The sequence below is a fragment of the Fonsecaea erecta genome (genome assembly GCF_001651985.1).
Source record: "Fonsecaea erecta strain CBS 125763 chromosome Unknown Scaff8, whole genome shotgun sequence".
NCBI classification, from domain to species: Eukaryota; Fungi; Ascomycota; class Eurotiomycetes; order Chaetothyriales; family Herpotrichiellaceae; genus Fonsecaea; species Fonsecaea erecta.
The window spans coordinates 1,231,702-1,244,002 of record NW_017387251.1 but is presented as its reverse complement, the minus strand read 5'-3'; the positions used below and the strand labels follow the sequence as shown (position 1 = coordinate 1,244,002).

The 12,301-nt window shown below is 54.1% G+C and overlaps 4 protein-coding genes across 4 annotated transcripts; 2 read left to right on the top strand and 2 right to left on the bottom strand.

The window, feature by feature from the left end:
• Nucleotides 1-661: 661 nt before the first annotated feature.
• AYL99_09111 (hypothetical protein) lies at nt 662-1,228 on the top strand (the record flags this gene model as incomplete). Its single annotated transcript, XM_018840619.1, has 2 exons — nt 662-1,105; nt 1,178-1,228. The coding sequence occupies 2 exons, from the start codon at nt 662-664 to the stop codon at nt 1,226-1,228; spliced, it is 495 nt and encodes a 164-aa protein (XP_018690366.1).
• Nucleotides 1,229-1,467: 239 nt separating this feature from the next.
• On the bottom strand, nt 1,468-3,035 carry AYL99_09110 (hypothetical protein; the record flags this gene model as incomplete). The annotated part of the gene is made up of 3 exons (XM_018840618.1): nt 1,468-2,093; nt 2,206-2,469; nt 2,687-3,035. The coding sequence occupies 3 exons, from the start codon at nt 3,033-3,035 to the stop codon at nt 1,468-1,470; spliced, it is 1,239 nt and encodes a 412-aa protein (XP_018690365.1).
• Nucleotides 3,036-3,707: 672 nt separating this feature from the next.
• Nucleotides 3,708-4,372, bottom strand: AYL99_09109 (hypothetical protein; the record flags this gene model as incomplete). Its single annotated transcript, XM_018840617.1, has 3 exons — nt 3,708-3,956; nt 4,042-4,142; nt 4,198-4,372. 3 exons carry the CDS (start codon nt 4,370-4,372, stop codon nt 3,708-3,710), a joined length of 525 nt encoding a protein of 174 aa, XP_018690364.1.
• Nucleotides 4,373-7,150: 2,778 nt separating this feature from the next.
• On the top strand, nt 7,151-8,388 carry AYL99_09108 (hypothetical protein; the record flags this gene model as incomplete). Its single annotated transcript, XM_018840616.1, has 3 exons — nt 7,151-7,447; nt 7,550-8,113; nt 8,167-8,388. The coding sequence occupies 3 exons, from the start codon at nt 7,151-7,153 to the stop codon at nt 8,386-8,388; spliced, it is 1,083 nt and encodes a 360-aa protein (XP_018690363.1).
• Between the last annotated feature and the right edge of the window lie 3,913 nt (nt 8,389-12,301).

Genomic DNA, 12,301 nt, shown 5'->3' with positions numbered 1-12,301 from the left:
TCTGAAAAGGAGAAGGGGAAAGAAAAGGAAGAGGGAGGATGAATTGAAAAGAGTCTCAGGTGAAGCAGATGAATGAGACGCAGACAAGTCGCAGTTCAAGATGCCATTAGAGAGAGACACACTCGGTCAACCTTCTGTTGTCATTGTCTGTCCGATCGTCAACTTCCATCCTAACTGCGCCGGTACCAACATATGTGTTCTCCATTCTTCCCCTATTAACAAGGCCGTATCTGTGCAATGACAACCATCGAGTCTCTTCTGGCTGCAAGCTATCAGCATCGGGCTTTGCTTCCATTCTCCTTCACAACCAACTTGCGTCTCACATTCCACGGTGAACAAAAGCATCCTTGCGTGCCTCCAAGCATTGCCCTCAGCACCGCCCAGATATGCGTCCGACAAGATGGCTGCTCACATATGCTTTTCTCGCTTCTCCAATGACCGAACTATCTCTGATTGGGACGTGCAGAGTCTCCAGACAACCTCGGGTATATCATGAACGGGTGATCCACCCTCCTGGACTCTCTGTGACAACCAATTCCCGGTTCTTAGACAGCCTCTGACAAGATTGTTTGATAGATACTCTCGGCATAGTTTATAGCTTTCTCCCAGTCCCAGCAATCCTCACTCCAGTCCATCCCTGACCGAACCAAACCAAACCAAAATGACACCAAACGTCTTCGACAAGCACAAGCACATCCTCTCCGGAGTGTGGACGCTGATCTCAGCCGAGATGTACGACTCCGAGGGTCCGGACCGAAAGCTGCTCAGCAAACCGTACGGCGACGACCCACAGGGCAAAGTGGTCATCTCAAACTCGGGCTTCCTGCTCGCGACGCTGGTGGCGCCCCCGGGCCTGGAACCGCTGGAGTCCACCGAGCCCACGGACGCCGAGGTGCTGCGCATCGGCCGCAGCCTGACCTCGTACGGTGGCTTCATGACGCTGTCCGAGCAGGCCGACGGGTCGCTGTTGTGGCACACCCAGGTCGAAATCGCCTCCAACCCGAGCTGGATCGGGAAGCCGCAGACCCGCGTGGCACGCTACACCAAGGCCGCCGACGGTGGGGAGTACATGATGCTCAACCCGGTCAAGTGGTATACGCTCAAGGTTTGTCTCTCCATTGGGTGAAGAAGAGAAATGCTGGCATCTCCCATGCTGACAATCGAGGGGGTGGTCTAGGATGGGAGACAGGCACGGGGAGAGTTCAACTGGCGCAAGATCGGTTCTTGAATGGATCTATGCATGCCTTCTGGTTCTGGCTGTCTTAGACTGGGAGGGGGGAAAGGGGACATCTTGACAAGCTAAGCTTGACGTTTTCTTCACGTTCAAACAGAAGTAAAGCGACCCGGCCTTCAAAATGGAACCCAGATATTCAGGAACCCCCTTGAGGAATCTACCTGTCCTAGCTAGCCCCATTAAGACTCTCCCTCTCCTCATTTCTTTTCCTATTTCTCACTCACTCATTTCACTCACTCCCCAATCATCTTCGCCCGATCCCACGGCTTCCCATCACGCCAGAACCCTTCCACGATGGGCTTCCTCCCCGGCCTACTCTTGCTCCTGTCGCCGTCGTGACTGCGCGGCAACTCGTTCAACCAATCCCAGCGACACGCGTTCTTCCACCCCTCGCTCTTCCAGGCGTTCAGGTCCGCCCCCGGTTCGCGGTTCAGCGTGGGCAGGTACTTCAGCAGCGCCCCGTCGTGGGCCAGGCAGACCATCACGGCGGGGCATTGTTCGAAGTCGAGCAGCTTGTCCACCGACGCCTGCGCGGTGGGCGGGTCGACGTACGCGGACGACGCGTGCGTGGAGACCCGGTAGAACGGCGTCTGCTTCGGGTCGCCGTCCAGGAAGCCTTGGGAGATGCCCGGGTGGTGGTCGGTGAAGAGACTGCACGGGCAGGGGCTGGGGAACGAGCTGGCCGAGTCACGGTCCAGCACGTCGGCCGGGACGGGGTCCGGGATGGGATATGTCGGCGTCGGTCGGAGGTCCCCGACGAAATGGCAGATGTCGCCGCCCAGCAGCAGGAACGTGCTGTCGTCGCCACCTGTCGTCCGGGCGAGGCCGCACATGTGGCCCAGACAGTGGCCGGGCGTGTCTGCGGTGGCGGTGGTGGTGCATTAACATATCGGCTATTACCATGCATATCCCGCCGAAATCTATGGTAGACGCAGAGGGGTGGAAAAACGAAAGAAGAAGGGAACACGCACCGAGCAAATAGAATGAGCCATCGCCAAAGAAATCAAACGCCCCGTAGCCGCCGATGCGGAGGCCGGACGTCCCAAAGTCGATCTCCCTCAGCTCGCGGCCGTGAAAGTCGGACGTGCGTACCGGCGAGTCGGGCTTGTCGGGGAAGCCGGGCAGCAGCAGCGGCGAGGACTTGAAGCCCGGTCCGACCACCACCTCGGTGGAGGGCGGGAAGAGGGACATGTCGCCGATGTGATCCCAGTGGAAGTGTGACCAGATGACCGAGGCTGGAAATTTGCTCTCGCAGGTTTCGGGTCAGCTACAGACGTGGCTGTGACTCTGTAGGAAGAGAGGGGGTATATATATATATTTATATATCACAACCATCCCATTCTCCTCCTTCCCAAAAAAAGAGAGGGAGGCTTAACGATATCAATCACTCCCTTATCCCCTTCTCCTCCCGTCCCCTCACATACTCAAGACAAGGTCCATCACGTCACTTACAGATAGAGTGCAACTCCACGCCCTTCTCGACCAAGATCTCCGGCACTCCCCTGTCGACGCGCAGGCTGGGAATAATGGAGCCGATGCGGCGCTGCAGCACGGCGGCGTAGTTCCAATAGTCGGTGCGCACGCCGAGGTCGAACATGACGCGGCGGCCCGAGGGCGCGTGGTCGATTAGGAACGCCGCGCACGTCAGGTTCAGCAGCTCGTGGCCCGGCAGCACGGGCTGGACGAACGACTCGGCCCGCACCGTCATCACCGCCGTGGTGTCGACGAGACGGACCCGGACGGTGGTCTCGGAGGGAGGGAAGTCGATGGTGACGACGGCGTCGGCGGAGGATGTGGTCATCTTGGAGGGGTTGAGGCAGGGAAAGAGGAAGAGAAAGAAAAGGGAAGCAAAGGGGCTGGTGGTCGACCACGCAAGATGTGCTGGCAAGTATGTATATATATTATTTACCCTTGCTGGTAAGGCGGAACGACACTCGGCACATGTCGTCGTTTCTTGATATATCAATTCTCTTCGATGGTTGGGCGGCGGCTTGCTGGTGGACGGGGAGTAACGAGTATTGCACGATGCACGACGGGAATCCCCTATCCACACCCCGCATTCGGGAAACAGGTCCGGCACCAGGAGCAGCAGCTCCCCCTCATCAGAACGGAGCGGCTTCTGACGTGAGATGAGAGGGACTGGGCCACAGGAAGGAAACTCGACTCTGCGTGAAGGTGACAAAGGGAAAAGGACCACCGGATAGAAAGGGGGCCAGCCTTATTGACTCAGTAAGGGACGGGATGCGCTGGAAGGGAGCTCTGCATCCCAATGTCGGATCAAACGAGTTGTCCTTGCGTGGACGGGAAAGGGAGACCGGTGCTGGAGACTTTGCTCGAGACTCTTTGTATCATGTCGGAGCATGGGACACATTGAACACATGGTGACACCCATCTTGCCATTGACCACTACACGCCGATGGGTAAACACCGCACACAGCACCTCCAGATCAGAGCCAACTGCCTCCCGCTTTCTCTAGGCAGGATACGCCATGTCTTGTGGCTTGGTGTATCCAGTGCCATTGACCTTCTCAGCCAACTCTTTCTCCCGGAACTCGGCCTCCTTGTCCTGCTGGATGAGCGAGCAGCACGCACAGCAGCACGACGTCAGCAGGTCACCAATGCAGTCGCCCTGGAGGTTGTATTTCTTGCGGATGTCTGCGCGTTGGAACATCATCGGGATAAAGTGAAGGCCGAAGCACGAGAAACCGGTGAACATGAGGCACTATCGCCGTCAGTACCCGCTCTCCAGTCAAGGGCAGAACATGCAGTTGCAAAGAAGAAGGGGAAACGGGGAGCAAAAGACTCACAGAAGCATTGACGCAGCTGTATCCCTCCATGTTTCCATGCTTGCGGCTGCGATGATGGGTTTTGCCAAAGGTGACGCACGGTACGCAACAAGTGATGAAGCCTGGAGAACGAATGTCAGAGCCTCTGGATCATATCTCCGGAATTGTCCAACATACAAGTATCAATGGGTGCAAAGCAGCCGAAGAAAGACGAGTGCCACGGGCGGGCATCTTGTGCGGCTGGTGCAGTGACAGTCGTCGAATCTGCCAGGGCCTCGTTGAAGCGATGGACCCAGTCTTGCACGTCATTCTGGTCGATCATGCCGCCCTGTGCCGCTCCGTTTGATGCCATTTCGAAGTAGTGTGTTGATGGTTTCAGGAAGGAATGACTGGGGTCAGTAGAAGGAAAGGACTGGACGAAGACAGGTGCTTGAGGAAGAGGAGAGAGAACACGGCTTCATGGCCATGCCCTGCAATATATCACCTTGAAGCATCGGGAGCTCACCGTTCTGGGGCCATTCTCAATGCTTGCTAAGGGGAGTGGTTGGTGAGCCTAAGCCCATTCTTGCATGAGCAATATGCTCTCCTTAATCACACGTCAAGCCGTAAATGTTCTGGTCTCTCGGCGTGCCTGGGAACGTGTTGAGATGTGTAATCACGACAGGCAGCTTCGTTGGCCACAATCCTGGTGGAGAGGGGTAACAAGCCGTCTGCAAATCTCTCCATATCCGGAGCCAGCCTCGTGAGATGCACGAGCCGAACGCTATCAAGCGAGAAAATGAGCGTGGAAACAAGGTTCCCGACACAAAATGGTGTGGCATGGGGCGAAGATGGCTTCAAACCTCGTGTCTGCAGTCAGGTTTTCCGGAGCTTTTCCATCTTGACTCATCTTGCTCAACGCCCCCTTCAAATTGCAGGCGCTGAATACGAGAAAGAAGGTTTCACAAAGGCCAAGACTGACCGGCAGCCCAGAAAAAGAGCGAAGTCGAAACCACCGTGGCGCGGGACCGCTCCGAACAATTTTAGGGCCTCGAGCATCGCTTTTCAACGCGCTTCGCGACAGGAACCGGGTTGATAGTATCGGTATCGTCGAGGACGATTACGAGTAATCATCGTTGTTTTTTGGCACGGACAATGGGGGTGCCTATCCAGCAGATTTGGCCGGCAGCACTGCAAGGCGAATGGATATCACTGCTCGCCCTCTTGCTGGCCACATCGCAGAACCCCTTTTCAGGGGCAGCAAGGTTCCGACCCCGTGTGTGGTACCTGACTACCAACTGGGCGCGTCGTCCTAAGCCCTGCAGATCATCCGTTAGTGTGTGGCTAAGCCTGGAGAAGCGAAAGGATTGGGAGGGTCTCGCCTATTCTCCGCAAGACCATCTCGCAGCATGTGATCGATCTTCAAGCACGGCCTTGGAACTTTGGGAACCCCTATGCATCTCTCAGCCGCCACGAGGGTCTCTGAGTCAGGTAGAGTTGAGTAGCCTGAAATCCTCTGGAATGTCGCCTTCCTGGTTGTGATGCTCTTGTAGGCTCTTTGCTACTCGGCTTGAGGCCGTTGTCCCGTGCACCCTTTTGCCTTCTCGGGCCCAACTTTAAACCTCTCCGGCTCCGTTATGAATACCGGTCAACATTGCACAGCTGCTATGTATCATGCTGAATAGGGATCTTCTCGGCTCCACGGGTCGGGCATCGGAGGAGACAAGAGACCGTTGGCATCTGTGCCAGAAGATCCGTTTCTGCCTGGAATAAAGTTCGAACGTCCAAAGTCAACTTAAGATCAGCGTTGGCATTTGTCAAGTATGCTTTTCCCCTGAAGAGTTCAGAGTCGAACTTTTCAAACTGACTTGAAGGGTTCGAGCAAGAGACACTTCGGGTTGTCGACAGAGATCGAGTCTCTGGTCATCCAGCCGCCAGACATTCTCGTCCTCCCAAGGCTACGCTCACGCCCGCTGAACGGTACGCGCCATGTGTCAGAGCTGCCTGCCAAGTGCTCAGTGAGGCGTCTCTTTACGTCGATTGTTGACGTATATCTCCCTGTTCAATTGGGTGGACCTGTAGATCGTTGTTCTAGATACAGCCTTTACCGTCGGGACAGATTTCAAATATTCCCACTTATTAAGCCGTCCTTGTTGTTTTACCCTTGTGGTCGAGGTCGTCTGAGCACATGAAATCTTCGATAACTGCTGTCATGCGGTGATGTTCCTGGGTGTGAACCTGGCAAACACCCAGCTGCTTCATTCCTCAATCCCTTGCACGACAGCAGACAGGTGGCCAAAGAGTGCGAGGAACGTCTTGGAGTTCTGCCCATAAGCTCAAAACGACTTACATCCATCTTCACTGCATTTTGCAATGCACTTTACCGCCTCGATGGCTATGGGGCCCACCTAGGTAATAGAGTCCGAGTTGTCCTAAGAGAGACGTCGTCAAGGAAGGCCCTCCTCACTCCTCTGCACAGATGAGATGGAGAGGGAGTAGTGAATCGATATCCACCAGCTTCCAGGAAACACTCACACTTGAAGACACGACACCAAGTAGTCTACGATGAGGCCATCCAAGGAATAGCACCAGGTGTTCCCGTAATCCCACTCACGGATCCAAAACTCTGTCCACCGGTAAGGCATGATAGTAAAGACAAGCATAGCCTGCTGTGGCAGCAATAGTCAATCAGCTCGTACGGAGAGGATTGTGCACTGCCCGTGACAGGAATGCACTGCCACCGTCCTGGCTTTGATCCCACCTTGAATTTTGATAGCAGGTGGAAGAGCATAGAATGGCCTGTTATCAGTGAGAGGGAAAGATTTGTGCCCAGGAAGGATCGGAGGGGTTGGTGGTTGAATAGAGAAGGAGATCAAGGTGTGCAGCTCGACAGAGCCTCGTAGCGTATGGCACTATAGCAGCGGGACATATTCGACCACCAACCACTCGAGTGCGGAGAAAACTCGTTAAAGTGGCGGGACATTGGATCGGGGACAGATTTCCAGAACTGTGTGCCACGCTGCACTGCGACACACTCGAGATTTGTTTATGCCAGCCTGTCACTCCATTCACCGAACGATTTAGACCGACCACGACTCCAAACAGCATCAATCACGCATCCCAAGGTATATCTCGCCCTCCCTCGGCCAGCATGCAGCGCCAGCCCTTTCCTCCGCCTCAAAAATCCCCCGAATTATTCCACCCTCGCCCTCAGCATATCTCTCAAGTTCCTATGATGCGATCCCCTCCTCCTCCCGCCTCGCAGAACTCGTCACAGCCGCCGGTGAATAGCTATGGCAACCCCTACCAGTCGCCGCCTGCAGGGGGAGGCGGTGGAGGGGGAGGGTTCGGTCCAAACTTTGGCTTCATGAGTGATCCGACAGCCCAGATGGGCTTTCAAGTAGGCCAGCATGCCATGAAGGCTGGACAAGAGTATATGGAACAGAACGTACGTGTGTGACTCAGGGACAAGACATATATCGTAGTTACAGTCTGGAGCTCGTGGATTATCTAGGTGGAAATGGCATGCGCTGACGTCTTCCTCTGGCAGTTGAACCGCTATATTTCCGTCTCCGCGCTGAAACACTATTTCAATGTCTCAAACTCGTACGTGGTACGGAAACTGCTACTAGTCCTGTTCCCCTGGCGCCACAAGCCGTGGACGCGACAACAAGCTCGAATGACCACGTCCTCGACGGCTGCAGACGGCACAATGACCCAACAATCCTATTCTTTCAACTACCTTCCGCCCCGCGACGACCTCAATTCGCCAGATATGTACATCCCAATCATGGCATTGATCACCTATATCCTCCTGTCCACTGTGCTCGCCGGAGTCAGGGGATCATTCCATCCTGAACTGCTGGGCAGCATCACGAGCACAGCCATCTTCGTCATCATTTTCGAAATTATCGTCCTGAAGATCGCCATGTACATGCTGAGCATTAGTAACGACTCTCAACTCCTGGATCTGGTGGCTTATTCGGGCTACAAGTTTGTGGGAGTGATTGTGACGCTCTTCCTGAGTGAGCTGCTGACCGGCGGGAACGGGACAAATAACTGGGTGGGCTGGACGTTGTTCCTGTACACCTGGTACGCGAATGCATTCTTTCTGGTATATGTCCCCGCGCCCTGCACCACGTTATTTGTGATCTGACAACCTTTTAGCTGAGGTCTCTGAAATACGTCCTCCTGCCAGATGCCTCTGGGGATCCGACCGCCATGCGAGGCGGAAGTTCATACACCGTGGCACGCGCACAAAAGAACCGTCGCACGTATTTCTTGGCGCTGTATGCTTTTGTGATCCAGCTGCTGTTTATGTGGACTCTCAGCCGTGAAGAGGCAGCTGTCAAAACGGTCGCCAGTAGGCTTACTGGACCGAGAGCATAGACATGTGCAATGAAGACATTATCAGACCGCTATCGTGCGCTTCCACCTGATATTCCCACCCTGTTGCGACTTCGCTGAGATAGCGACTGGGCCCCAACGGATAAAAGCGCTCCTAAACCCTGCCGTTCTCCACCACCAGTATCAAAGTGGCAGCACCTCAGCAACGACAAGTGGCGCCAGAGCAGGGATTGCTCCAAGATTTCTCACCTTTTGTCTTGTCCTTCTTATTGTCTGAGTCGATCGGGCAGGTGATGACAACGTCCAGAGGCTCTCTTCCTCCAACCAGACTTCTCACTTCAAGGCCAAGTCCCTCTAAGTTCTACAGGTTAACAAGGCTAAATAATGGTTACGCCGAGCGAGTTCAAGTGCAAGGCTCTGGGTCATGACCTGCATATCTGAAGAAAGCGATGTGCGCTCCCCCCTCGCCACCTCCCGAGTATATGCTCGTCAAGCTCGTTTTATGCGCTGGACCTCCAGAAGTTGTTCAATCCGAAAAATCCCTTCAGCAATATGAACCCTGTGGAGGTATACTTTTCCCGATCCTTGCCACCGGCCCGATCCGCCTGGCGAGCTTAAAGAATTGATATGTCGAGAGACGTCCAGCGTCCTTCCCAGATCGTCAACCACGATCGCTGCCTTCAATCCCATGTTGCACGGTAGCTCGAACCACACGGTTCGCTCACACAGGAACGATATGCGACACTATTGCGACGCTGACCGACGATGACAAAGACGGCCTACGCACTCCCTCGATCTCGACTTTAGGGGTATCACAGACTGCCGACGTTGTACATGGCGGTGTGCACCCGGAGTGCTTCTTCGGGTAGGAGTTGTGGCGGACACGGTCCTCGGGTGGCCCTTGCCCCGCCCCTTCTTGATCCATGGCTTCCATCTTCCCCCTTTTCCGGCCTCCGAGCGCTCAGAAGCCACACTTTCAGCAAGAAGTAGGGGATGTGCAGAGACCCGGCACCAGTCTTCCCTTGTGCCGACGACCAATTGATTCCGAGCTAGCGCCAAAGTGCGTTCGACTTCAGCCGGCCTCTAGGCCTGTTCTCTTGGGCGACGACGATTTAACTTTCGTGGGCTGATGGGAAGGAATGGTCCATGAGAGGCGTGTCTCGCATTTCAAACAGTTAGGGTTGAGCAGAACTATCAGAGAAGGCAAGGAGGGGCGGGGGCAGGGTAGTGATGAGCAGGCAGCACATGGCGTCCGTCCTCGCTTACCGTATAGAAGAAGAAGAAGAAGATCCGGGCTAATCCTGGTGGCACGGATGTAGACCCGCTATTTATAATCATGGGTTGTGTATAAATATAAACATGAATATGAACACGCACACACACGCGCGCATCCATGTGTCTCTTCATTTGTTTGTTTTTGTGTTTGTGTGTATATTCATCCACTTGTCTATCCGGTGGTACATAGATAGGTTGCCTAGGCAGTGTTATGCCCAAGCCAACGCACGTACAAATCCAGATTACAGAAATGAACCCTGCAACCCCCTTCCTAATGGTGTATATATATATGTGTGTGTGTATGTGTGTGAGTGTGTGTGAGATAGGATTCGAGAGGCTGAGAATCCGACCGGTGCCCGGTCAAATCTCTCATTGGCTTGGCAAGGGAAAAGGAGGGTAGGCGAGGCGAGGCGAGGCTGAGATTTTCCAGGGGGGAAACGTCTACGTTACCTCGCGAGTTCCGGGGTGATAATAGTACATATTAGATAGATACGTTACTTGCTGACCTACCTACCTACACACGCGCATGCAGAATAGACCAACCACATCAGATGAAGTTTGAATCACGGTCTGAGGAAGCCGAGATAGATTGGGACTGGTATTATTAGTATATGGCAATGGATTAGACCATAACTCATTGAGAAAGGTAAACACAACCAACCAAAAACTGTTCTCTGCCTCCCTGTCGCTGTCCAAGTGTCGGCGCCATGACTGGCCCCGAGACGGCGGCCCCTGTTCTATTTGTTGTGTGTGTGTATGACATGCACAATCCATTCTCGGCGTGCCTTAATAGGACATAATGCAACCCGCAATGCTGTCCATAAATGTTATGGATGGACTCCAGCAACAAGTCACCGAGCAGCAAATAAACGCTTGTCATCCAGATCCGGACTATGCAGAAATCAGAACTCAGTGATTGTGCCCTATTGATTTATAATGGGTGCCCTCCCTTCCTTTACCTGCTTCTTGGTTGATTCGTTATGTCTGCGCTGCGTTTCGATGGCGGATGCACACGTAAAAGGCTTGGCCTGGGCTAAAAATTGAAAAGAGAAAGAGACCATCTACCTTGTTTGGACGATGGACATCCTGAGCACGGCAACGTGTTGTCAGAAGGGAAGATAGCAGGAAAGACAGAAAAGACATTCCATCGGGTTTAGTTTCCGGAGATAAAGTGGTTCCTCAGTCATGGTGCATAAGGCTGTGATGGTGGATGTCCCGGCGTTGGAAACTCAACCAGGGGCGGGACGAAGCCTTTGTCGTTCAAGCCAATGACGACACCGACGCCTGATGGAACGGTTGGCCCTGGCTTGTCTCTCTGATCTCCCCTAAGTCCGTGGTGGATCATGGGGTTGAAGAGCGTCCCAATGCAGCAGACATGAAAACTCGACTCCAGCCTGGAAGTATGAAAGCCCGATATCCCATCCCTGTTTGACAAAGGCCGTGCACCATATGCAACAACCGTCATGTCAATCACGTATAGATGCATGATGACGTAGCACCTGATCTGCTCGAAGAGAGCCAACCAGGACATAGGAAGCGTGCCGAAGTCACTTGCGCGGCGCCGACCACCATGAGACATGAAGACGGTCGAAATCGGCGAAACCCTCACCCAACACAGCGAGGTTTCCGCCTCCCTGGCGGGAGGCCAACCCGTGTCACCCCCGCTTTTGACAGATGGGCTGCAGGAAAACACCTACCCGTGGGCCTGTCTGTCATGACGGTTAAGATCCCATGAGGTTTGACGATCCTCTAGTTTGTCGAACGAGCATCGTCTGTTATCGGGCTCTGGCCAGAAAATGCACTGCGGGGCCCCCCTCCAACAAAGGTTGCTGTTCCGACTCCGGCGTCGAAAGCAGCAGGAGACCTACCTTGACTCAATTGTTGTCGACGACGGCTAAAGATAACAACTATCGCCCTTAGAAAAGAGAAGGAAGGCGAGCCATTTCAAGACTCTAATGCGAAACAACGGGACGTTGAACGTCGACTGGCACCAAGAGCGGATATGGAGGCCACCAATAGCGAGGCTGCTGACTCAGGGATATTGTTCAATGCTATCAGGATTTATGAAGGGACGCCATCCAGTTTCCTGGGGGGCCTTTCTCAAATCCACGTTTGTCCCCGTGGCTATGGACAGACCATGACGCAAATGTTTGAATTCTCAGCAAAAAAAAAAAGATAGATCACCAGGGTCAGCCACGTCGAAGGCAGTAGCAGGGGTGTCGAGAAGATCATGGGCCACGGGATGAGGAGACGTCGTGGTTCACGGTACCAAGCTCGATACCATTGACTCACTGGTTGTTAGCTCTTCGATGACCAATGGCTTTAACCCATTGGCACACTGGTGGCAGGTTCCAAGTAATCCAACTTGGAAGAGCTCAGCCTGTCTTGAATCCTTCGCGGCTCGGATCAAGGCCGTTCATGCTCCCCGGGAGCATCCTCTGGGCCCACGTTTGACAGCAGCAAAAGTCAGCATTCTTGTAAGCGAGCATGAAAATCTTGCTCAACATCAGGGTTCGATCTGCAAGGAGGAACGATAGTGGCGGTCGTTCGAAGAGCTGAAAGCAAAATCAAGCTAAAACACTTGCTTTGTCCTCCCTGCATGTGCGGTTACACGGCTCCAGGGGACCTTTGTCACGCCGTTCAGACAATTGTGATAGGTCTTCGGCAGTCGCACGGTAAT